At 47.5% G+C, this 22,038-nt stretch overlaps 4 protein-coding genes across 4 annotated transcripts; 1 reads left to right on the top strand and 3 right to left on the bottom strand.

Annotated features, from left to right (window-relative positions):
- Positions 1 to 2,581: 2,581 nt before the first annotated feature.
- LOC115317486 (P2X purinoceptor 7-like) lies at positions 2,582 to 9,791 on the top strand. Its single transcript, XM_040221397.3, has 3 exons — positions 2,582 to 2,864; positions 2,927 to 3,142; positions 9,638 to 9,791. The coding sequence occupies exons 1-3, from the start codon at positions 2,641 to 2,643 to the stop codon at positions 9,789 to 9,791; spliced, it is 594 nt and encodes a 197-aa protein (XP_040077331.1). The 5' UTR covers positions 2,582 to 2,640.
- Positions 9,792 to 14,267: 4,476 nt separating this feature from the next.
- Positions 14,268 to 14,904, bottom strand: LOC121836322. Its single transcript, XM_042291179.1, has 3 exons — positions 14,879 to 14,904; positions 14,545 to 14,693; positions 14,268 to 14,464 (listed from the first exon to the last, which is right to left on the bottom strand). The coding sequence occupies exons 1-3, from the start codon at positions 14,887 to 14,889 to the stop codon at positions 14,283 to 14,285; spliced, it is 342 nt and encodes a 113-aa protein (XP_042147113.1). The 5' UTR covers positions 14,890 to 14,904; the 3' UTR covers positions 14,268 to 14,282.
- A 26-nt stretch (positions 14,905 to 14,930) lies between these two features.
- LOC120849218 lies at positions 14,931 to 17,819 on the bottom strand. Its single transcript, XM_042291206.1, has 8 exons — positions 17,609 to 17,819; positions 16,871 to 17,044; positions 16,670 to 16,745; positions 16,466 to 16,557; positions 15,443 to 15,461; positions 15,108 to 15,356; positions 14,970 to 15,050; positions 14,931 to 14,938 (listed from the first exon to the last, which is right to left on the bottom strand). The coding sequence occupies exons 1-8, from the start codon at positions 17,693 to 17,695 to the stop codon at positions 14,931 to 14,933; spliced, it is 786 nt and encodes a 261-aa protein (XP_042147140.1). The 5' UTR covers positions 17,696 to 17,819.
- Positions 17,820 to 17,853: 34 nt separating this feature from the next.
- LOC120849215 lies at positions 17,854 to 20,054 on the bottom strand. Its single transcript, XM_042291194.1, has 3 exons — positions 19,813 to 20,054; positions 18,046 to 18,302; positions 17,854 to 17,984 (listed from the first exon to the last, which is right to left on the bottom strand). The coding sequence occupies exons 2-3, from the start codon at positions 18,255 to 18,257 to the stop codon at positions 17,864 to 17,866; spliced, it is 333 nt and encodes a 110-aa protein (XP_042147128.1). The 5' UTR covers positions 18,258 to 18,302; positions 19,813 to 20,054; the 3' UTR covers positions 17,854 to 17,863.
- Between the last annotated feature and the right edge of the window lie 1,984 nt (positions 20,055 to 22,038).

Below are 22,038 nucleotides of genomic sequence, written 5' to 3'. Positions count from 1 at the left end.
TCACTAGTCACAGTTACCTATTTATTCGTGGTAATTTCTAGTCGAAAGCACGTAATTCTGATCACAAAAGGTGTGCGTGAGCGCAGCGCCACCCTTGCTTACAGGGCGATTGGTTTTTTACAATTCATTTATTATTCCTTATATTACTGACATTGTTCTATATTATCACCGTGTGTTCGTTTTATTATGTCTATATTGGTTTGATTGAACTGTGTATTTCAGTGAGGATACACTTTAAAAAGAAAAGCCCGTGCGTCTACTTTCCTGCAAAACACTCGGAGAACCAATCACCGACTCTTACGGAGGCACCTCAGCGAATTACGGTGCCGAAACATATGTTTAGACAAAAAACGCAGTCTGAGTTGCGGCATTAAACAATGCAAAACGTCACGATTGCATTGCTTAATGTCACAACTCAGACTGCGTTTTTTTGTCTAAACATATGTTTCGGCACCGTCATTCGCAGAGGTGCCTCCATAAGTTGCGGTGATTGGCTCTCCGAGTGTTGTGCGGGAAAGTAGACGCACGGGCTTTTTTTAGAGTGTAGTTTGTCATAATTTTGCGTTGAAATTGCCATCCTTCACCCCACAAATATTTTGAAATATCCGTTCTCTATATATCTGAGATCAAGTTCCGCATCCCATCGAATTAACATGAATTAAGCAATATTGCATATTTTATTAATCTGAGCATTTTCTACCCCACAAACAATTTTTTCGAAAGCTTGTAAGTTGGAGATGGTCCGTGCTCCCCCGTTGCTCCGTGCCTCACGCAAAACCAACAGCGAGCGGGCCCCGTCGGGGAGGAAAGGGGGGGGGGGGGGTAACTTTGGCATTTCGGGAGGGGTTTCGACCCCCCAAACCCCCGCTCTGCCTACGCCACTGAGTCCACTACTAGCGCGGTGCGTCTGAAGCTTAAGGACAACGCGACTTTAGAAAGGCTGCCGCACCAACTGCACATGCCGCATGGCTTAGTTCTAGTCATCGCTCCGGGGCGCGCACCGATGTGCTTGTGTTGCCGAAGAACAGGAGACGTGCGGCGTGAGTGGAAAGTGCCCCGCTGCGAACTGTCTCAGCGCTTTGGTGACGAAAACCACGGCTGCGTCAGGAGCAACCCTACAGTCACAGAAGGTACGGTCGGAAAGGATGAATTCGAAGACATCATGAATGAGGAGGAAACTGATGTCGCGGCAGGTGGCAACTTGCGGGCCAGTAGCAACACTCGCGTGTCGTGCCCCTTGAAAGCGGAAGCTGCAAAGGACATCAGACCCTCTTCGCGTGTCACTCCCTCAGCCCACCCGGTGTTTACCTCTCCTGCAAAGGAAGACACCACGAACAGCAGTCAAGAATGCGGATCTTCGAAGACTCCTTCGAACCGCCAGGAGGACCGCCCCACCAACCAAGGCCAGAGCACTGATGTCAAGCTGATGTCAGCTGCGCCGACAGACACTGGCATGGCTTTCCCAGAATCACTGAACTCTGAAGACTGGGGTAGCACGGACGAACACGGACAAGGGCTACCGGACCAGCGCCTCAAATGGAAACCCGTCAGCCAGCGGAATTTCGATACGACCCAAAAGCCCGGATCCCGCCTCAAGTTCGTCGGCAAAAGGACTTTCCGTAGGTTCTTGCATGCAGTGCGATGCTTTGTGGCTTATTCCTTTTTATCTCATGAATAAGCTTCTTGCTATGAGTATAGCGAGAAAACTGATCGCATTAACCTGCAGTGTTCTATTTAAAAATAGTAACTTTCAAATGCGTTAGCTTAGTTGCTCAAAGGACACAACAGTGGTTACTGAACACCCTCTTAGCAGAAAGAGTTCTCGTCGCACTGCTACAAGAAAGTAAATTAACCACTCAGCAGGTTAATCAGGCCCTCCGATTTTTGAAAAGCCACTTTGAACTCCGTTATTTCAACGCCATTTCACACACTGCGGAGACAGCCGTACTAATTAAAAAGAAAACCGGTATCACACTATTTCATGAATGGGACACGGACCGGAGTGGAAGAATTTTGCGATGCAGACGTACGTCTGCATCGCAAAATTCTTCACTCCGGTCACGTGCTATAGAATAATGAAGCAATTCGGATACTCGCAGCGCATGCGCCCAACCAATCGACAGAAAGAATTTTTTTTAATCAGATCCGACAATATATTAGCATATTAGCACACACACTAGGGGGGGGGGGGGGGGAGGGGTAATTTCAACTGCGTGACTCGGGCTAAGGATTCGTCCACAGGACTTCGACAGGACTCTAGCATAGCAGACCTTAAAGGGGCCCTCCGGAGCGTTCTGCGATGGTCTATTTATGGCGGTAACTCAATCTATGGGTCCTAAGGATCCTAAAAATCGTAAAATTACGGTCATGCGCGGCGGATTTCCCTATTAAAATTGCTATCAAAGTCCCCGGCACGCCCCCCTTTCTGAGATGACCCCGGAAAACGGGAGGGGCATCTCTTTACGCATCAGCCAATGGCAATCGAAGGATTCCAGTGTCACTGCGCGTCACCGACCGCCGACCCGCGGAGGAATCTCTCCAACACGCGGACACGCGCGGACCGTCGTCAAGGGGCCCGGACCAAAGTTGCCCGGACTTTGTGCTCAGCATTCGTCGTTCGTCGCATCGCACGGTCGCGCTATGGACCTTTCGGACCTAACGTCTCTAGAGCTCGAAATCCTGGAACGGACAGCTGACATGGGTGCCATATCCTATGATTCGACCCCGATGCGCGACGTCGACGAACGCAGCGCCGCGGGCACCGACTGTGGCAACGACGAACGGCCGCGCCGCGGTGAAGCGAGTACGCAAGAGCTGGAAGACGCACCCGACGATGGAACCGGGCGGCTTGGGAACACGGACTGGTACGTGGTGCGCTCCATTATACCCCGCTTTAATGGCTAATTGATGCGTGTTTAATGCGAAGGTGTCTATGTGGTTCCTGCGCGCCGATGGAGACCGTCGTCGAGTGCGTCTGCTGCCGCGAATACCCGGCCGTCGCACGGAAGCAGCAGGGCCGGCAGGGCTGCGTAACGGGCCACCCGGACTTCGAGGCCCTGTGCCTCAACCCTGAGGTGTTGAGGTTGGCCTACCTCAACATGCGGCACTACGGGCAGCAAGGGATGGGCGCAAGTGCCAGCGAGTGAGTACGATGTCATGCTTTGCGCGTGAGCAAACTCACCATGTCTCGGTGAGGACCGTGCCCTCGGCAACTACGTTCACTGTCCGATTCACAGCGTACATACGTACTTGTAATAACTTGTTGTTAGGCTAGATGAACGTTTAGCACCATCCTGGGAAGCGATCGATGAATTGTTTGTGTTGCCGATAGTGAAATTAATCATAACCGCCACTGTCCAGGCGCAATATAGCGCTCCAGGGAGGCTTTCAAGAGACTAAATGAGAAGCAGCCTGCCTAGTTTCCACCCAGTCATTTGTTCAATACAGAAACACGAACACTTCCAACTGCTGTCCCACTATAAACTACACAATTCTTATATGTTCTAAACGAACTGTTCTGACGAGACCGCCCTCTTCGAGTGTTACACGTCTTCCCGTTAGGCCAGATCATGGAGAGCTATTTTTCCTTGCATTTGCGGTTATCAGTTTAGATATGTCATTTTCTTGCTCTGTTTAGATGCAATGTTATGCAACAATAGCACTATGAAATATATGACAGTCACATGGCCTCGTCTCTTGTCGAGACGGCGTCGCCTCGTCGAGAGCAATAGAAGGCGACACCTCGGATGTACATATGCTTTGGCGTTGTCCCCATGCCCAATGCTCCCTTACCTCCCTCTTTTTCACCCTTCTCGACCCTCTGACTAGGCAGGCTGGCTCGCCCCCCCCCCCCCCCCCCCCCCAGCTTCAACTCGTTGATACACTACTGCTCCTACTGGTACAGCATGTCCATGCTGTACCGGGTGAGCACTGGTGGCCCCAATCAAGCACCAGACTATGGTGTAACTAATAAAGGTTCCCTCTCTCTCTCTTTCTCTGTCTCTCAAGAGAGCAGTGGATATCCCACACGTTTGGCTTTGGCGCAAACGACAAAGATAACGCAGTCCGTGTCAGAAACCCAAGTCTGGCTCGCAGCTTGCTCAAATGGTGTCTCTGAACAGAGCCGAATTAGCGCCTGAAGCCCCTCTACAAGCTCGCAGAGAGCAGGTGGCGCAAAGGCTTGAAAGTCCTACTTTGTCAACGAGAGGCGAAGATTAAGTCACTCCCGAGATTGTATTCGTCTCATGCAGTTTCCTTGCTTTTCTGTCTTAGCATAACTCAACAAAGGGTGAAAGCTACTGCCCTTGTGGGCCAGTCTGAGCGACGGAGCTAAGCACGTGCCAAGATTTCACAGGAGGAGTACACTAAGACATTACGTTGTCACATGCATTGTTCTTACACGCCCCGATTGGCTTGCTGATGCCGTAGCTTTTGCATTTTCCCAAGTTCGGAAAAACGAAGAATTACTGTTTCCAGATTCTTTCCTGCTAGCTTCATGGACTGGACCAGCACTATACTACAGAACAACACTTTCGAAGCAACAAATAAATAAGCACGAAGTTATGATATTGACGCAGTAATTCGCAACCGTGTTGGGGAAGGATGCTCCAGTCACTTTGTTTCTCAGAGCTAAGAGTTCAGAAAACTGCATACACCTACTTTATCTTGCATGCATCAATGCCTTGTTGCTATCTTAAAAATGAGCTTAGCTATGCCAGCTAAGTTGATGCTGGGCAATCTTTTTGAGAAGAAACAAACACCAACTGCTTCAAGTGCACTGTCAACGTCGACAGTACAGTTGGCACCTTCAGCTCAGACATCCTCGTCCTTTTACCTGGTCTAGTCTCCGCGTGTGACCTTCAAGCCCATCAAAACAGGGGCCGATATCAAAATGACGAAAATCAAAATGTAAAGGCCAAACATTGAAACGTCGAAAAATAAAATGCCGAACAGCAAAACGCCGAAAGGTGAGAATGCGTACATATCTGATCGCCATATTTGGTACGGTATTGGCAGATGCTATCTGCACCAGTGTGTTGGAATCATGTAAGTGTCTTCCGCCAAATTAGGAGCATGAAGAATGTGCAAGCTGCGCTCGAAGACGACATCGAGGCAGAAATCAGATTAGAACCTCGCCATTACCACACAAGAAGCAAAGCATGCGAGAAGAGAGCCTGACAGCCGCTTTGGGCAACAGGGACAAGCTCAACATCCTTCGCTTTCTTTGGGAAATACGCACAAACTATTAGATCATATTCAACAAACAAAGAATTCCTCTGGCAGAACAAATGTGTCTTCCACTTTCTCAATATAGAACCCTGTAGGTTCGTGTTGAACATAATATTTTGGAATTGTTTGGTCTCTGGTACCGGGTGATTCGGCTAATAGAGATTTCGGCGGTTTGTTCTTTCAGCATTTTTTTATTTTTGGCATTTCGATAATGCATCCTTTCAATTTTTGGGTGTACCAAGCGAGTGCAATGTTCTCTGGTCAAAACAATCAATAACTTGAGAACGATGACATAGGCACAGATTGCTGTTGAGTCCATGGATGCCACTACGTCTTTCCTCTAGAAGGCAAGTGGAGACTTATATTCCAACCCTATCGGCAAAAGTCATATTCTTTACTCCAGTATCCAAATTGTCAGAAGGGGCTTTAGACGGTGTTTGCATGCTTTTTGGTCAAGAAACTACACAAAAAGGCAGTCATTGAAGGCTCATTGCTCTGGTTCGTGCACCGTTTACAATGCAATGGCAATGCGAACTAGAAACCTTCCATTCGCCCAGCGATGCAAAGTATCCCCCCTCCCCCCCCCCCCCCACACACACACACACCAGCAATGTAAAACACCCCCCTGAAACAAATTTCTGGCTATGCCACTGCAGGCCATGCACTCCAAAAAATAAAAAATTTCCTCCTTCGCATACTATAATTGTCAAGGCAGTGCAGCCATATGGGGGGCGTACCATACTGATTTACGATTTATTAGGTAGGTGTGTCGACCTCCTCAACGTAGTCCCCCTGGAGACGAACGCACTGGTTCTAGTAGTGTGGCAGCCTTTCCGTTCCGTACCGGGACCACTCTTTGGGAGTGCTTCGCACCCACGCCTGGACAGCCGCTTCGAGTTCACCAGTGTCCATGAAATAGGGTCCTCATAGGTGGTTTTTTCATGGTGCTGAATGGCTGATGGTCACTGCGGGCTAGGTTGAGGGAGTACGGTGAATGTAGGGATGGGCATTGTCATGCTGCAAGAGCGTACCTGCCGCCCCTTTCCCTGGCAGTTTCTCGCGAATCGCGCAATCACCTGAGGGTAGCCACATACGGGGCGATGTTGATGGTGGTGGCCGGTTACATGCAGTCAATGAGCATAATGCCCTCCATATTCAGAAAGCCACGCGAGGATGTCTTTGCGGACATTGATGACTCGGAGGCGTGGGTGAGACACACTTATAAACAGTGCAGTGATGACCAGGCGTGGGTGAGACACACTTATAAACAGTGCAGTGATGTGATTGCTGCGCCAATTGCGCCAAACTGCACCAAGGGGCTAACTTTGCTACATTCTGCTACATATCACCGAAATATGGCTAATCCGTGCCAAGCCTGCGCCAAAGAAGCAATTTTGGTCGCCTTTCAAAAACGAAACGAAACTGAGAACCGTAATTGCGCATGCGTAAGCTAGGTCGCACAAGACGCCACCCGACACAAAGTACCCAGTATTAATCGTCTATTTGGTCTTGCATGATTTTTCCCGACGTCTCGCGTTTCGTCCACTTTTTTTTTTTTTTTTTTTTTTTTTTAGCGGTAGACACGGGCGTGTGCGGACTCTCAGACGTTAGTGTATCGGGTGCCAAACATGCCGTCATGCTGTGAGACAAAACCACGTTTTTGCGCGGCGGGAGTTACTTTTTGAGCTGAAGCGCTCGCGCGACGTTGTGTGTTGCCGTCCCACGTCGCTGCAGATATGGCGCTTACTAAACTGAAACGCATCGACATTCCTGCTCTTGTTTAAATCATACGCTGCTATAAAAATCCCTCTCTAACTCAATGACTGCTTGGCGAAGTTTTGATTACTTAGGTTTTTCCTGGTGGGCTTTCTTTCGAGAGGGACCCCGGTACGTGAAAAATCTGCCGCAAAAGAAAGTTGGTGAAGAGAAGTGAGCTAAAGCAAAGAAGGCAATGTCTGCACGCTGAACCCGCACAGCGTGCTTGTTTGTCTCGAGTTCAGTCGTTGCACGAAGCGCTCCAAGAACTTTTTTGACCTTGATTCGCAGTGTCTTGCATCAATAAGCTCAGGTTCTTTTTTTCTGTGTGTTTAGCCTGTACCTCGCCTGCCGGCCTGGCAAGCACAAGTCGCTGGACTGTTTATTGTCGTATGCTGGACAGTTACATTTTGCATACTATTTTGGGAACCATGCAGTTGGCGACGGAGCGCGGAGTGGCATGGTTTCGGTCAAACAGCCGTTGTCTCCGCCCGCGCGACGAAGCACGTGTAACTGCAAGCCTGCCGAAGTTGCCCTTACGTGCATGTGAACATCATTGCAACAAAGGCACCAGCCGGGACGCTTGCAATGCGTTCTTTTACGTTTGCTTACTTTTTTTATAAAAATCTGCCACGTCAAGAATTTTGGCGGTGTCAGAAGAGTCCATGTGCGTATGGCAGCTGCCTAATTTGTTGTGCCAAGAGCTGCACAATAGTTTGTGCTCACTTGATTGTCACAAGGGGGGACGCCACGACAACAGCCACACTTGCATCTGCTCGTTTTCTCTGTCGTAACTTTGCCAGCATCTGACAGCATGACACTTTGGTTCCCGTAACATATTTTGTTGCCACTTTGGGACGGCTTTTGGTTCATGGGAGGTATATAGGGCAGTAAACACCCCAGTCAGAGACATGTCAAGGCGTCCTGCCCTCCAATCCTTCCTAGCTTCGATCCCTTAATCCCCAGATCTAGTTGAAAAGCCAAAATCTCAAGGTGGGGTGATAATTATTGGGTGTCTGGGTCTTGATTTACACTATTTTTGGATGCAGATGCCAGACACCCTGAAGCCCGTGGATGATCATCTCGACATGTTCCTTGTGGTGCCAGCAACACTTGCACCGCTGGTGTGGCGTTCTTTGCACGCTATGCTGGGATAGTTTTTTAGGAGTGCCATGTCTGGACAGCTTATTCAGAAGCAGGCTGTCGTCGTCGAGATCCATGCTTTTTTTTTAACAGATGATGTTGCAGTGCCCACATAGGTGAGTATGACAGAAAGGATTTGAGATTGGAATAGGTCACCAAACAGTATTGCATTATTTTTCGTTAAAATATTTTTCTAACAACACTATTCATTGAAATAAACACTGAAATTCAAAGTTTCTCGCGCAAGAATGGGGAGGCCTGGGGGGGCTCATATGTATCCCCACTACTCTGATGATAGTAGTGTCACCTCTAAATCAACACAGCATAATGGAAGACATATCGCAGTCTAAAACGGGAAAAAATGTTGATATATGTGTCTTGCAGATGCGTATATGACCAAATAGCAAATGATTGCGGTGCCCTGAGCCCTAAGGTATTCAGGACCAATAAACACATGGGGGTGGTAGCCGCTGTCATGGCAAATGGGAGCTGTCAGAATGACATGTTCGGATATTGACACGGATTGTGTCGGAGAGACATGAAATCACAACTGCTGGAGCCACTCCAGTATTGCATGAGCACTTCAGCTCGTATGTTTACACCAAAACTGTTCTTTGCGAGCTTCATAGAACACTCATGGCCAGGCTGCTATTCTCAAATCTCTAATCACCAGTACCAATGCCAAGCTTCGGCAGTGCCAGCAGCACTTTAGACAATGTTAAATTGGGACGTTCTCTGATGAGTTCACATTCCCTGGCACTTGTGTGCAGGAAACCTTTGCAGGAGGTGTGTGCGAATATTGGTTCAAATTGAATAGTACGTTTGCCATAACCTTTGCGCTGCAAAGGGAAGCCGATGCAACCGGCTCTTTTTGCGCTGTTGATGCTAGAAACGACAGTGCACTATTTGATTCGAACCAATATTTGCACACCACTACTTCACAGGCTTACGAACTGCACTGTTTTGTCCCAAATTAAACAACATCATATGGGGAGCTTTCCACTGTTCTGGATGAATGGCTCCCATTCCCTCTTGCCAGTGCACATAATTTTCATGTGTCCTTCCCAAAACACAGCGATGCAATATTCGTCACCAACACCAATGACAGATATTATCTACAATTATGAACTGGGACCCTGTGAACTTATTTTATGTATCATGACCACGCAACAGATATTCCTTCCTTGTTAATTCCGGTGTATAACTGGTTGTTGTGTCGATTGGAGTTGGAGGTGCGTTGGGAGAACGAAGGCCTATAGTTTTTTTTTGTTGTTTTTTTTAACTCTGGAGCATTTAGAATGAATCTACAGCAGTTCACTTCAATTTGGCTTCCATGTCTAGCCCATCCGACATGGACTGCCAAATAGGGATTCTGCTATGTGATAGCTGGAGTGGACGTAACAGAAAAGCAGAGTATGATTACATGCCTAGAGAAATGAAAACAAGTGTAGAATTTGCCAACAGAGTGATAGGCTTTGCTTCTTACATCCAATCTCTGTCATTGTTCCAGGCACTACAGATTTGCAGCCTACAGGCAGTGTGCCCTGTGGCTGTGGAGCCGCTTGGGAAAGAAGAATAGGCAGCCCCTGCCATCCTGTGAGGTCAAGACAATTAGGGGCAGGTACCCTGCTGACGTGTATGCGGGCTACAGGGATGCAGAATAAATTGCGTTGACCTAGAGATTACGCAACCCCCTTCCCTTGTCTCTTCACCCTCCCTGCATGTGTGTGAAGTCGCTCGTAGCCATGAACGGAATCCTCTAAATCACGTGACCTATTATCTATGATATCACATGACCATAACTATGATCACATGATCGTAGTCAAACCAAAGCCAGTGCACCTACGTCGCATTCAGTCACACGACGAAGCTGCCTCGGTGGCTCCGAGGCGAGAGTGCCGGCCTACGGATCCCCATGTGGCGGGTTCGAATCCCGGCCGAGGTGCCTGCAATCTGATGGAGGTTTATTGCGGAGAAGGCAGCTTGGTAATCGAGCTTTCGATTGCACGTCAAAAGATCCCCAGGTGGTCGAAATTAATCCTCGGTCCTCCGCTGGGGCGTGCCAGATGCCCGTCGTTGGTTTGGCACGTAAAACCCCCAAATTTGATTTGAGTCGCACGACCGGATTGCTTCATTTTCCTCCTAGAATCCAAAGGCTGTCATCAAAACTACTAGGGCGTGAGAAGTGCTCATTTAGAACACTAACCTAAGCAGTAGAATTTGGCACCCACTAATACCATTTTAAAGTAAAGATAGAAAAAGCACCGATGTCATGTTCGCACTAACAGTGTTGTGCAGTGTACTTCTACTTTCTTCTGGATCTGTTCTTTCAAATGGGCAAACTGCATATAACCTGGAAAAATCTGACTGCATGAAGCTACAAGATGCTTCCCTACATCAGCCGTCTGAGCGTGCCGGTGCGATGAGGCGAAGAAAGGCGAATTGCGATTGCTGCAGTTTTCAGAGGGACGTGGTCGATTGTTCCGAGGGTCTGGATGACGACGTGGCTAACATGACAAACAAATGACGTTCTGCTTGGGTGTCTATACTCGGTGACAGGTCAAGAACGAAGTGGAAGCTCCTCCCACACCTTTCCACTTCAGTGCGGCGAACGACGGAGAGGAGGTCGCCTCCTCTCCAGCATTCGCTCTACTAAAGTGGAAAGAGGTGGGAGGAGCTTCCACTTCGTTCTTGACCTGTCACCGACTATAGGCATGCTGTAAATTGTTTTACTTTTTTTATTTAGAATTCATTGCCAACCTACATTTCATTACTGTACTCTCAACATGTGCTCTAGTATAGACTTTTCCAGTCCAAGCCTTCTGCGAAATCCTTTTTTTACTTGGCTGTGGAATGCTTTTTGAGCATGCACAATAGATCCCCTGCATGGAATATTCTATGCCTCCACAGCCCAGTTACCCTGGATTTTTCCTCCCGGTGATAAATAGGATCTGCTTATATATTTCAGTGAATACTACGATTGTTAGTTTATATTGTCGTTATAATTGGCAAGTATACCCTCACATCATGCAAATACTTTGAGGAAATGGCACAATTTCGGTCGGGTTTTTAGTTAGGCATAGTGCAGTATTCTAGTTACATCGACCCATGTATTGACCTCACAATGCAGAAATCATCCAGGGGATCACAAAATTAGTACTACCATCGGCATCACTTGTTTTCAATTATGAAATTATTTCCTTTTGGTCATGCAAATTTCTACACCTTCCAGGTTCTGGTACCGAGAAGTCAAGTTGTTGCAAAATTAATGCAGTTTATTTCAATCGTAAGGTTAGCAAATGTGCCTTACTTATTTGCAAGCAGGTCAATAATGACAGAAGACAAATGTTGCAGACGGGGGGAAAACCGTGGTGTAGACTGGAAAATGCAGCAGTTTTTAAATTGCCATAAAAAACTTCTGTTAATATTTCCAGTGTTATATGCAACCACCCCACTTATGTTATTGCTGCATTACCAGCCTACCTCCTGGATGAAAACCCCATTTATTGGAAACACGGGCGGGCTGCCCCGCCTCGGTGCAGTCTCCACAGCATGTCCGCTCATAAGTACATGAAAAGAAAGATGGATAAGGCATTGTGTTACACTCTTCAGAAAAGTGTCGGTTGGGTTCCGAAAATGCTTCAATTTTCTAAAACTGCTGCGATGGGCTAAGCTTGTGAACTGGGGATGGGATCTCTGGTGCAGAACTACATGCTATTCAAAATAGAACTTGATCCGCCTTCATTGTGGTGTGCCCACAATGACTATGACAATACGGTCACCGATTTCCTCGATCTTGAAAGCTTGCACAAATTATAGCTAGGATCCTGCGTTCTTGAATTTAATTTTTTTAGCAAAATTAGAGGGTGTTTTTTTTTTTTTTTGAACCATCAATTTGGATCTTCCATTTATGTACGCAAAGTTCGGAGTCTTTCGGCATTTTCGATGAGGCAAATGAAAGGTAGAAAGCAGCAGTTTGTGAATTTAGTAAAGCAGCATTTTCATATGAGAGCCGTATTCATCTACTGTCGTAGAGGGCCTACCTCATTTTTATTATAAGGGGCTACACGGCAACGGAAGTTGACACTGCAATAAGAGGAGAATTGCAAAAATTGTTCGAAGATTCCGGGAAATATAAAGACTGGTGGGGCTTATAACAGCTGGCAGAGCGAAAAATTGAGTTTTTCAAATGAATCTGAATCAGCAATATTTTAACGGCTAGTGTTTTTTGGAGTTTATCAGGTTTATCTGAGAACGCAGAACCCTAATTACAGCTAATGGACTGGGAAGAATTATAGCACTGGCCTGTCCTCATCTCCTAATTCCTCTACTGTTGGCACTGATGTGCCAACAATAGAGGTGCACCATGCTGGGCTTGAAAAATCCGGCTTGAGAGGGCAGGTGCCAATGCTTGCATCTCTCCATTACGCTTGATCGTGGCCCTAAAATCAAGCATTATCAATAGAGGAGATCTGCATTTCTGTGAAAAATAATTGCAGACAGATCTAATGTCCTCCTTACTGTCTGTCAGGGTGTCCTAACGGAAAACGATGATCCATTTTGCAGCTCGGCTGTTTTCTCTTGGGTCTGTCTGCTTGCATTCGCCGTACGTCCTGCAAAACAAAGCGGTTGCCTACCATGGTAGTTTTCATTAGGACGAGGCTCCTGTGTGCTTACCACTGGCAGCATGAAAGATCCAACCAGGTCTTTGCTGCCTGCTGCTGTCCACCTCGTTGACAGACTTTCCAGCCTACAGTGAAAATTCAGACTGTTGCATAATTACACTCCTAGACATTCCAAGTTGGGCTAGATGGGCGTTCACATTGAAGTTAGTGTCGTCCTCACCGCAAGTTGAGCTGTAGCCTTAAATCTCGCTGTTTTGTGACTTTTCTGTGACTCCGACATTGCCACCGGCTAAAGTTACTTGCCCTCTTTTGAGATAGGCATGCCATGACCAGCTTGAGTAGGCCCTAAAATGGAACATTCTCATGAGGAGAGATCTGTATTTCTGTGAAAAATGATTGCGGACAGATCTAATGTCCTCCTTACTGTCGGTCAGGGTGTCCTAACGGAAAACAATGATCCATTTTGCAGCTCGGCTGTTTTTTCTTGGGTCTGTCTGCTTGCATTCGCCGTACGTCCTGCAAAACAAAGCGGTTATTGCCTACCATGGTAGTTTTCATTAGGACGAGGCTCCTGTGTGCTTACCACTGGCAGCATGAAAGATCCAACCAGGTCTTTGCTGCCTGCTGCTGTCCGCCTCGTTGACAGACTTTCCAACCTACAGTGACAATTCAGATGGTTGCATAATTACACTCCTAGACATTCCAAGTTGTGCTAGATGGGCGTTCACACTGAAGTTAGTGTCGTCCTCACCGCAAGTTGACTGTAGCCTTGAGTCTCGCTGTTTGGTGACTTTTCTGTGACTCCGACATTGCCACCGGCTAAAGTTCCTTGCCCTCTTTTGAGATAGTCATGCCATGACCAGCTTGATTAGGCCCTAAAATGGAACATTCTCATGAGGAGAGATCTGCATTTCTGTGAAAAATGATTGCAGACAGATCTAACTTCCTCCTTACTGTCGGTCAGGGTGTCCTAATGGAAAATGGTGAACCATTTTGCAGCTCGGCTGTTTTCTCTTGGGTCTGCATTCGCCGTACGTCCTGCAAAACAAAGCGGTTGCGTACCATGCAAGGCTGTATTAGGACCAGGGTGTAAGATAGACAGGTGGGGAAACGAGAGCCAAATGAGCGACCGGATTGTGTACCCCTCGGTTTTCTCTTTTTCTGTGGCGCCATCGATGTGGAGCACCGCAAACTCTCACTCCAGGTGGGCGACCGGTGGCGACTGGCTAAACTGACGGAGATGGTTTCTCGTGGATTTTCAATAAAGACTGTCGTGCTCTCTGTTTATTTTGCGCACTCTCCCATAAAGTTCCATGCAAATCCGATTCCGGTTTTTTTCCTCTCGCCGCAGCGCCATCTGTTGCAAATCGGGGGTACCCACAAGCAGACGAGTACACAATCCGGTCACGGCGCTGCGGTAGGCTTCTATGGGCCGTTTCCCCACCTGCTTATCCTGCACCCTGATTAGGACCAAGGTCCTGTGTGCTTACCTGCGGCAGCATGGAAGTCCCGACCAGAAATTTGATGCCGTTACTGGGGACTCTGGCCGAACCTGGACATTCGTGCTGCCACGAGTTCCTCTTTTGGAGGCCTTGTGTAGGCTGCAGTCATCGCTGCCGGGAAGACGACGGTGTTGGCCTTCGATGCAGCAGCCAGGGACCGCCACTGTTTGCTGCTCTCCATTGCCTCCTTGATGAGCTTTCCAACATACTCTAAAATTCAAACCTTTGCATGATAACATTCCTAGGCTCTCTGGACAAGGCATTCACACTGCAGTTAGTGTTATACTCACTGTAAGTGGGATCCGTAATCTCTGGTCGTGCTGTGTGGTGGCCCTTTCGTGCTTTTGATGTTACGACCGACCAACGTGGCTTGCCCTCTCGTGTGACGGCTTGGCAGCGGTTTGAGTTTTCGTTAAAATGGAGGATTGCAAGTCGAGTCCTGCAAGATGGTTACATTTCAGTGATGGTAAAGTGTGCCACTTACAAAGAGTGGTTATTCTGGCATCAATCCAATTCCATTATCTGATCATTAGGAAGAGACTGTCAGGTTTGTTGCATTGTAAACAATGGACTGGATGAAAGTGTCCAAACAAAGGAAATGTGATTGTAAATTGGTTGACTTACTTTGCAAGCATGCCTTCTGGGCTGAAAGCCTGGGACTTCGGGGCAAAGTCTATCAGGACGCTGTAGAACGCCTCCGAAGCATATGTCTGGCCATGGGGAGACATCTGTGCAAGGTCCTTCAGGAGCAGTTTGTTGCCAGTGATGCTCTTGAATTGGTTGTAGGCCTGCGAGTCTGAGGATGATACATGTTTTAGAAAAACCACCTTCATTTGGAAGAACAAAAACATACTGGGATCCATCCATGGTCGTGTTGGCTCTGGCATGTCACCATGGAGGCACCTTCCATAGGTTCCTTCGTGCCCCGAGTGTTTGTTGATGACATGGTTGTGCATGCTGAGCCAGATGTCGATGAGCAGTTTCTCGTCGCCTCCTGCAGCCCTTGCTGACCAGTACATATGGTTTGTAGCTGTCTGGATCCAGATTTGCAGGTCTTGGCATCCAGCCCGTTTGCTTGCTGCTGTCAGCTTCTTTTTCACACCTAAAATTCAGAGTCGTGTCAGGGAAACCTGCAGCGTGATCGCTGGAAAATAAAAGCTACACGAATGGCCTGTTAGGATTGCTTACTTTTGGAGATGTGCCATATGTCTAGGGTTCGGAGTTTTCGGTTTAAACCGATAAAAACCGATAAAAGTACGCCGAATCCATTTTCGGAAATTCGGTTTTAACCGAAAAAGGTCAGTTTTAGGTTCGGCATTTTCAATTTAAACCGATAAAAGTACGTCGAATCTATTTTCCCAAAATCAGATTTTAATCGGGAAAGGTTAGTTTGACCTTCCAGTCGTACCGCAGAGCCGTGGCGAAAAAGTGGAAAGACTGTCTATCGAAACGTGTCCCGATGTATGGGATACACGGATGCCATCACGACGTTTTGGTTTAATGTGCGCATCATCGGTCGGAACGTGAAGTCCGAAATGCCCCATGACTTCGCCATGTACGAGCGTGTTTTCACACTCGTTGTAAAGAACACTGACTTTATGCAAGCTCTGCATGTTGTGTTGTGCTTCAAAACGTCGCACCGTATCTCTTTTGGCGGTCACAATTGGTTGATTGGCCGATTTTGGCTTAGGCAGCGCTTCGTCTCCTCAGCCTCTCAGTGTCCAGTGTTAGCGCTAAGAGGGCATTCTCAGGGTAATATTAACAGGAAAGAAAGAGTGCGGACGAATGAGGAGAACCTGGGAAAGTACATGTGCGTGTACTATAAAAAGATCACGTAGTCCTGATGTACAGAAGGTGAAGTTGGATGTTTTTTAGGCATAGGGCTTCATATCTGACTTGTTTGTATTTCTGTGTTTTTTTTTTTCTTGTTTCTTTTACAGTTACACACATTTGCCAAATAAAGTGTTCATTTTTTTTTTACAATATATCTGTGCTGTTATTCTTTGAATGATTACAATTATCAGAGCTGCAAGGGTCATCTGATTCGGCGTCCGTTGGTGTTTATTTTATATTCACTGAAAAAAGCCGATAAACGTTTGTGGGCATAAATATACACCGAAAAAAACCGAAAATTGAATTTTAAAATAAACACCGAAAAAAGTACGCCGAATTTGGAAAAAATAGAAACCGAAAACGCGGAACCCTACATATGTCAAAGAAGTGGTCAATCCCGGGTTCGTGCGTCTTCATGTGCTTTCGTGTGGCAGGGTGACGGTCAGTCACCAACGATCGGATCTTGATACCTGCACCATTAGGTTTCCGAAGATAGCAAAAGAATAAGTGATTATGCCAATTTGAACAGAGTGCCTGAAAGGCCGCCGAGTAGTGATATACACGAACTAAGCATGAACATACCTTTCTCCTTGAAGAATTGCAGCTGCTTGAGGAGGCCCTCCTTCTCCATGTTGACACTGGCCATGGCCTGTTCAGACTAAAAAAAGGTGTGAAATGAATATTTTACCAAAATAGTGCATAGCAGTGAAGTAACTGATGACATAACACAAGGGAAAGATTATGAGATTGTTGCAACTGGTTCACGTAAATCTGACTACTTGCCTCTTTTAGCTGGACCTGGACAGAGTGTAGAATCTTGTTGATTTGCTCGACATGGACTGTGTACGTCAGGTACTTGGCACAGAACTCAGGGGAGTCAAATCTCCCGTCAGCAGAGATGTCCACCTCTTTGTTCTGCAACTCGTTGAGAAGTTCTTGTTGCTCTTGCAGCCAGACCTGTTCATGCAGATAAATATTGCTTTAGAAAGGCATGGAGCATACTACAATAGTCCCATCTGTTTATGTATGCATAGTGTAGTGTTGTAGAATGAATGACTGAGTGAAAGAAAAAGGAAAGCACAATGCAGCGAGTTTGAATGTGACTTAGATTGTGCTCGGTTGTGATTTGTGTTTTTATGTTTGTGTATTTCATAAAAGAGGCAGCAGGCCGCCCGTTACCTCGAAGCTGCCCTACCCTTTTCCATTCTAACAACCACCCTCTGTCTCTTGACTCTCACGGGGAACCTGACTCACTCAACCCAATGCCAGACAGGGAACTGCCCCAGGATACTACACATAGCAGAAATAACTTGAAGTATCGTGGATTTAGTAGCCCATGGCACATATGTAACATGATGTATAAAATTTTATCTCTTAGCACTATACCATTGAAGTGGCATACTACAAGAAGATATTTATTCATTTAACCGAAGTGTGACTGGGGCTCCAGTTTTGTACCTCATTGGAAAATTGGGTATATGGGAGAAAAATGCAGCTGCAGTGTCCCGGAATATTGCTCACCTTGTGGATTGCAGGTAGAGCGAAGGCCTTCCGATGCTCGTAGAAGCTCGAGTCGGAGATGACCTGCACGTTCATATGGCGTAGCATCCGCAGCGTAGGGGCAATCTTCACTCCAGAGAAGACCAGGTGGCTGGTCAGCAGTATGTTCCCTGCTGGTCTGCCGTTGACGATGGGCTGGCTTTTCCATGTGCGCACGTGCTCCACAGGGCAGATGCTGCAGACTGTGATCAGTGTGCCGGTAGTTTCGATCGTTGTTTAGCACAGTCTTGAGCACTCTTGGCACGTCTTGAAAAGCTCCCTTAGGCAGCTCTCGAACACCAGAAACTGGCGCTCTTCTTCTGGTGGTGGTGGTGGAGCTGATGCACCATGCTCGATTCTGAAATGGGATCATTTGAAGCATTCTTTACAGATTCTATGTGTTTATATGCACAACTTACCTCTCGTAATCCTCGCTGTGAGACGGAGAGTAGGTTGCGTCAGAGTCTGGCATGTTGCTGGGAACAGGAGATGTGCATTCATATGGCACCCCACTGCTACAAGTGGAGAAGGCAGACTCGGGTGGATGCGACTGTGCAGGCACGTCTGCGACAGGGACAGGTGGCACCACTGCAGGGATGTTTGTCTCAGCAGTACAGTCCCTGAGGGTCATTTCTGCCTCGCAGGGTGCAGGCAGTCCAGTTGCCGAGGCCTGAGTCTGCAATGGGCACTGTTTATTACACATTTCATATTTTTAAGGTTGAAGGGTGCAACTCGAGCACTCCACACAATGCCGTCACCGCGGCAAACATCCATGATGCCTTGTTTTTTAGCTGATGGCAAACATCCATGAATTGTTTTGTAGCCTTTCCATAGCTTAGAATTTCATGCACTCAACCAAAGCTCTCACTGTAATACAAATCTAAGGGATGCCTCATTCTTTATATTTGTTTTTATAACTTACATCACCATCTATATTTTCAGTCTCTAGCTCAGCAACAATAAATGTTCATGTCGCGATATGATGTCACATTACATACATATGTAAAGCTGCAGCTTGACATGTATTTACCAACCACTGAAGGAAATGCAACCAACGAGCACTTATAGCCGCAAGTGGGAAACATACAGCGACTGCCATGAGTTCTCAGTGTCCAGAAGTGCCACCAAGCAACAAAATCATGGTGTGCATTTGCTATGTGCATACAAATTTGCAAACGCGGGTTTGCACGCAATCGTGGGTGCAGGATTGTGAGAAGAAAAAAAAAACTGAGTTTGCTCACAAGAGTAGATATAAAAGAAAACCTGCTTGTTAGTAGTCACGGACACTTGGAACTTTTCTAACCTGATACGAAAGGGTTCCTGTCTGTAAACAAGCTGGGAAAACATTTATTGACTTCGGGTGGGTCAATAGCAGAGGGGGGTTGTGATGGTGGTACCATTAGAGGCGATTTATGACTCTGTCCTCTTATCTTATTTGTTCATGTTTTCTTTTACAAATGAGTTCGATCCTGGTGGTGCATGCTGATAGGGTTCTTCGTTTTCGGGTAAAACCCGATAATACCTAATTTTTCTCCCCCGAATAGTTCTGATGAAAATCAGGTTAAACCCGATTTCTCCCCGAAAAGCAGTGTTGAAATCACCTGACTTGATAGAAAATATGAACCATTCTGGATCTGTTTAAACGGTGTTTCCTTGGTCATCAGTTGATGGTTACAATTTTCTTCGATTTGCGTGACCTCCGCAAAGATTCACTTCAGAGGCGATCAGAAGGTAGAAACATATCCTATGCCTATATAATATATTTTGTTTACTTTTGTTCACTTTTGTTCATGTAAATAACTCATTGCACGTATTTGTAATTGATAAAGAAATCCCGAAAAAAAAATCCGAATTTCGGAATGGTTTCTGGAAAAACCCGATTTCTTCCCGATTATCGCCCGGAAAAATAGCGCCCGATTTTTACCCCCCGATTTTTGAAAAATATAAAACCCGAAAATGAAGAACCCCATGCACCGCACCATTCGCGCGATAAGCTCTCGAACCGCTAGTCCGGAACATTAGGCACCACTGATCGACTTGACGAATGCCATGTGGATTCCCATGTTACACAAATGCCTCCTCTGTTCTTAGTTCAGAATACAGATGCCAGAAGCAGCCGCACTGCGCAACGCAGAATGCCATGTTCGTGACACTCCCAAAAATATTTGAGCCATCGAAAAACTCACCACGACTTTTTGGCGCTTTGGGGGAGGATCGTCGGTCTCATCGGCGACGGGAAGCAGAAGCGTCGGCAGAGCATCTGATCGAAGACGGGAACGACGCAGGTCGTCCTTTCGGAAAGCAGTCGGCTCGAAATGTTCGGCACAAAAACGGGGAATGAGAGGCAGGTTCTCGATGTCGTGCCCTCGCCCGGCGCAGCGTAACCACGCAGTCCTTCGTGGTTCTTTCTCCGGCAAAGAGAAGACTCGCAAGCCCTTGCGAACGTTCTTCCCAGTTTGATGGCGGCACGTCTTGACGAAACAAACGTTCGGCATTTCAGGGAAATGGCTCACTCAAAGGATAAAAGAAACTACTGCAATACGCAGTCGCATTCCACAGATGACAAGGAAAAGTTTGACTCATTCACGTGGAAGGATCGCAAAGCTGGCTTCGGAGTCGGGATCCACGGGAAGAAGGAACACGTGTGTCGCAAACGCACGCTTGCACACGCCCCGGGAAGCAGACGACCCGACGCGCCGACGCATCACACCCTAGCAACAAGCTTGCGGGGAGAAAACATAGTTCGCTGGCTTTGGAACGATAATTGCAAACTATGTTTCCCGCACCACAATCAGTTTACGTTTTTCTCAAACTCTAATTTACAACAAGCTTAAAAAGTATTGCAATAATAACGTTCGCATTCACCGCGAGATGCAGCATTTCCATTGGTCAAGTTTTAGCGATGGCCAGGGAATGGGCGATTGTCTTTCAAGAGGAAATAGTAACGATATATTTCTACTGCCATTTACTTAATAAACGGTTTTGTACTCTAAAACTTTGTATACATATTAACTTGCACCTACTACGCAATTTAACAACATAAACAGACGATCGCAGAAAGCTCCGGAGGGCACCTTTAAGGCAAATGCCGCCCGCTACTTCCACAGGAGCTGAGCGGTCCTTCTTCTCTCCCCGGAGTGGACGTGGGACAGCTCGAACATTCCCACGAAAGCAACCTCCGACATGCCGTCGACCGTGTCGCAACTCAGTATCATCTCCTCAAGTTGTGGGGCAAATTCTACGTCAACAAAGACTCCAACCCGTTTGTTCTTGGGCAGTCGCATTTCAGACAACGTAAGATTTGCTATCCTGACCGGCACACGTCCCCTCTGATCTACGCGCGCCAGAGAATCAACCCCCAGAAGCCCATGAGGCTCAATCTCTACCATCTCCACCACACCCAGTGCACCGCGGGGCGGGTTCCCCCGGAGCTTATTAGCCACGATAATCTCGGTCCTTGGTGGAATGACGCACTCCGACACCAACATGACAGGTGTCTCAGCAGAGCATACACCCCGCACAGGTTGCGATGGTGACCAGTTCAAGATCGGAACCTCTTCCCCGTCGAGCACAACCACCCCTTCGTGGTCAGCAGGTCCAAGCCGTGGGCGCGCACAACATCGTGCCCCAGGAGTCCGGACACGGGGATCATCGCGCTGTCGTTGCAGATAAAAAACGAATGGCAGAACGAGGTCTTCTCGATCTCAAGTGGTATGAGATAGCAACCACGGGTCTCCAGCTCTTTTCCTGTTATGCCTGTCAACCGCGTGCGCGTGCCCCCGAGGTGATCGTTGAACGTGCGACCACTCTGACTCAGTTCCCTGAAGACGGACTCTTTAACGAGGCTGACCTTCGACCCGGTGTCCCTCAGAAAACGTAGCTCCATTTTTCCAATATTTTCCGCCACCACCGGTCTGCTCTCTCCGCAAAACTTAATGGCCACGTTTATTTCTCTCCCTCCGCCGGTGTCGCTCCGAAGGGGACCTGTTAGTTTCCCTGCCCGTGGGGCCCTCCCGAAGCGGCCTTTCCTCCTTCTTCGTTCCTGTGGGGCTGCTGTACCTCTTGTGCGGAGTTCGAGAGTGAGCCCCTTTCATTCTCGATTCTACTTCCGCACTCTCTTATTCTATGGCCGACCAGGTTACAGTACCAGCAACGCATTGAGAGACGCACTGACGTATTCCGAGGGAGACCCCTCTCCATCGGCGCCCGCTGAAGAGCGATGCTGTCAGCAAGCAGCTGACAGCATCGCTGTCAGCTGTTCTCCTCAGGGACGGCGCCAACGGGAGGCGAGGGGTGGCGGGCGCATCCCCTAAAATTTCTTCTGCCACCCCAAGATAAAGCAGCTTTGTTCACAAATAATTACCAACGACGTCGGCTTAAAGACCCAGTGTAACGAGTGTCCAGACTTTAGA

Source organism: Ixodes scapularis, unplaced genomic scaffold (assembly GCF_016920785.2).
Source record: "Ixodes scapularis isolate PalLabHiFi unplaced genomic scaffold, ASM1692078v2 PGA_scaffold28__5_contigs__length_5199819, whole genome shotgun sequence".
Lineage (NCBI taxonomy): Eukaryota > Metazoa > Arthropoda > Arachnida > Ixodida > Ixodidae > Ixodes > Ixodes scapularis.
Note: the sequence above shows the minus strand (reverse complement) of the source record. Positions and strands in the feature narration are given on the sequence as shown.

Excerpts from the sequence above, each read along its gene's own strand:
- LOC115317486 (XM_040221397.3), top strand. The coding sequence starts at position 2,641 with ATGGACCTTTCGGACCTAACGTCTCTAGAGCTCGAAATCCTGGAACGG. Across the intron at positions 2,865-2,926 it reads CGGCTTGGGAACACGGACTG|GTGTCTATGTGGTTCCTGCG; the intron begins GTACGTGGTGCG and ends TTTAATGCGAAG. Across the intron at positions 3,143-9,637 it reads ATGGGCGCAAGTGCCAGCGA|GCACTACAGATTTGCAGCCT; the intron begins GTGAGTACGATG and ends TCATTGTTCCAG.
- LOC121836322 (XM_042291179.1), bottom strand. Across the intron at positions 14,465-14,544 it reads GATTACGGATCCCACTTACA|AGTATGTTGGAAAGCTCATC; the intron begins GTGAGTATAACA and ends TTTGAATTTTAG.
- LOC120849218 (XM_042291206.1), bottom strand. The coding sequence starts at position 17,695 with ATGCTACGCCATATGAACGTGCAGGTCATCTCCGACTCGAGCTTCTAC. Across the intron at positions 16,746-16,870 it reads TCCAGGTCCAGCTAAAAGAG|TCTGAACAGGCCATGGCCAG; the intron begins GCAAGTAGTCAG and ends ACCTTTTTTTAG. Across the intron at positions 15,051-15,107 it reads ACGACCATGGATGGATCCCA|ACTCGCAGGCCTACAACCAA; the intron begins GTATGTTTTTGT and ends TATCATCCTCAG.
- LOC120849215 (XM_042291194.1), bottom strand. The coding sequence starts at position 18,257 with ATGACCCTCAGGGACTGTACTGCTGAGACAAACATCCCTGCAGTGGTG. Across the intron at positions 17,985-18,045 it reads CACAGCGAGGATTACGAGAG|AATCGAGCATGGTGCATCAG; the intron begins GTAAGTTGTGCA and ends ATCCCATTTCAG.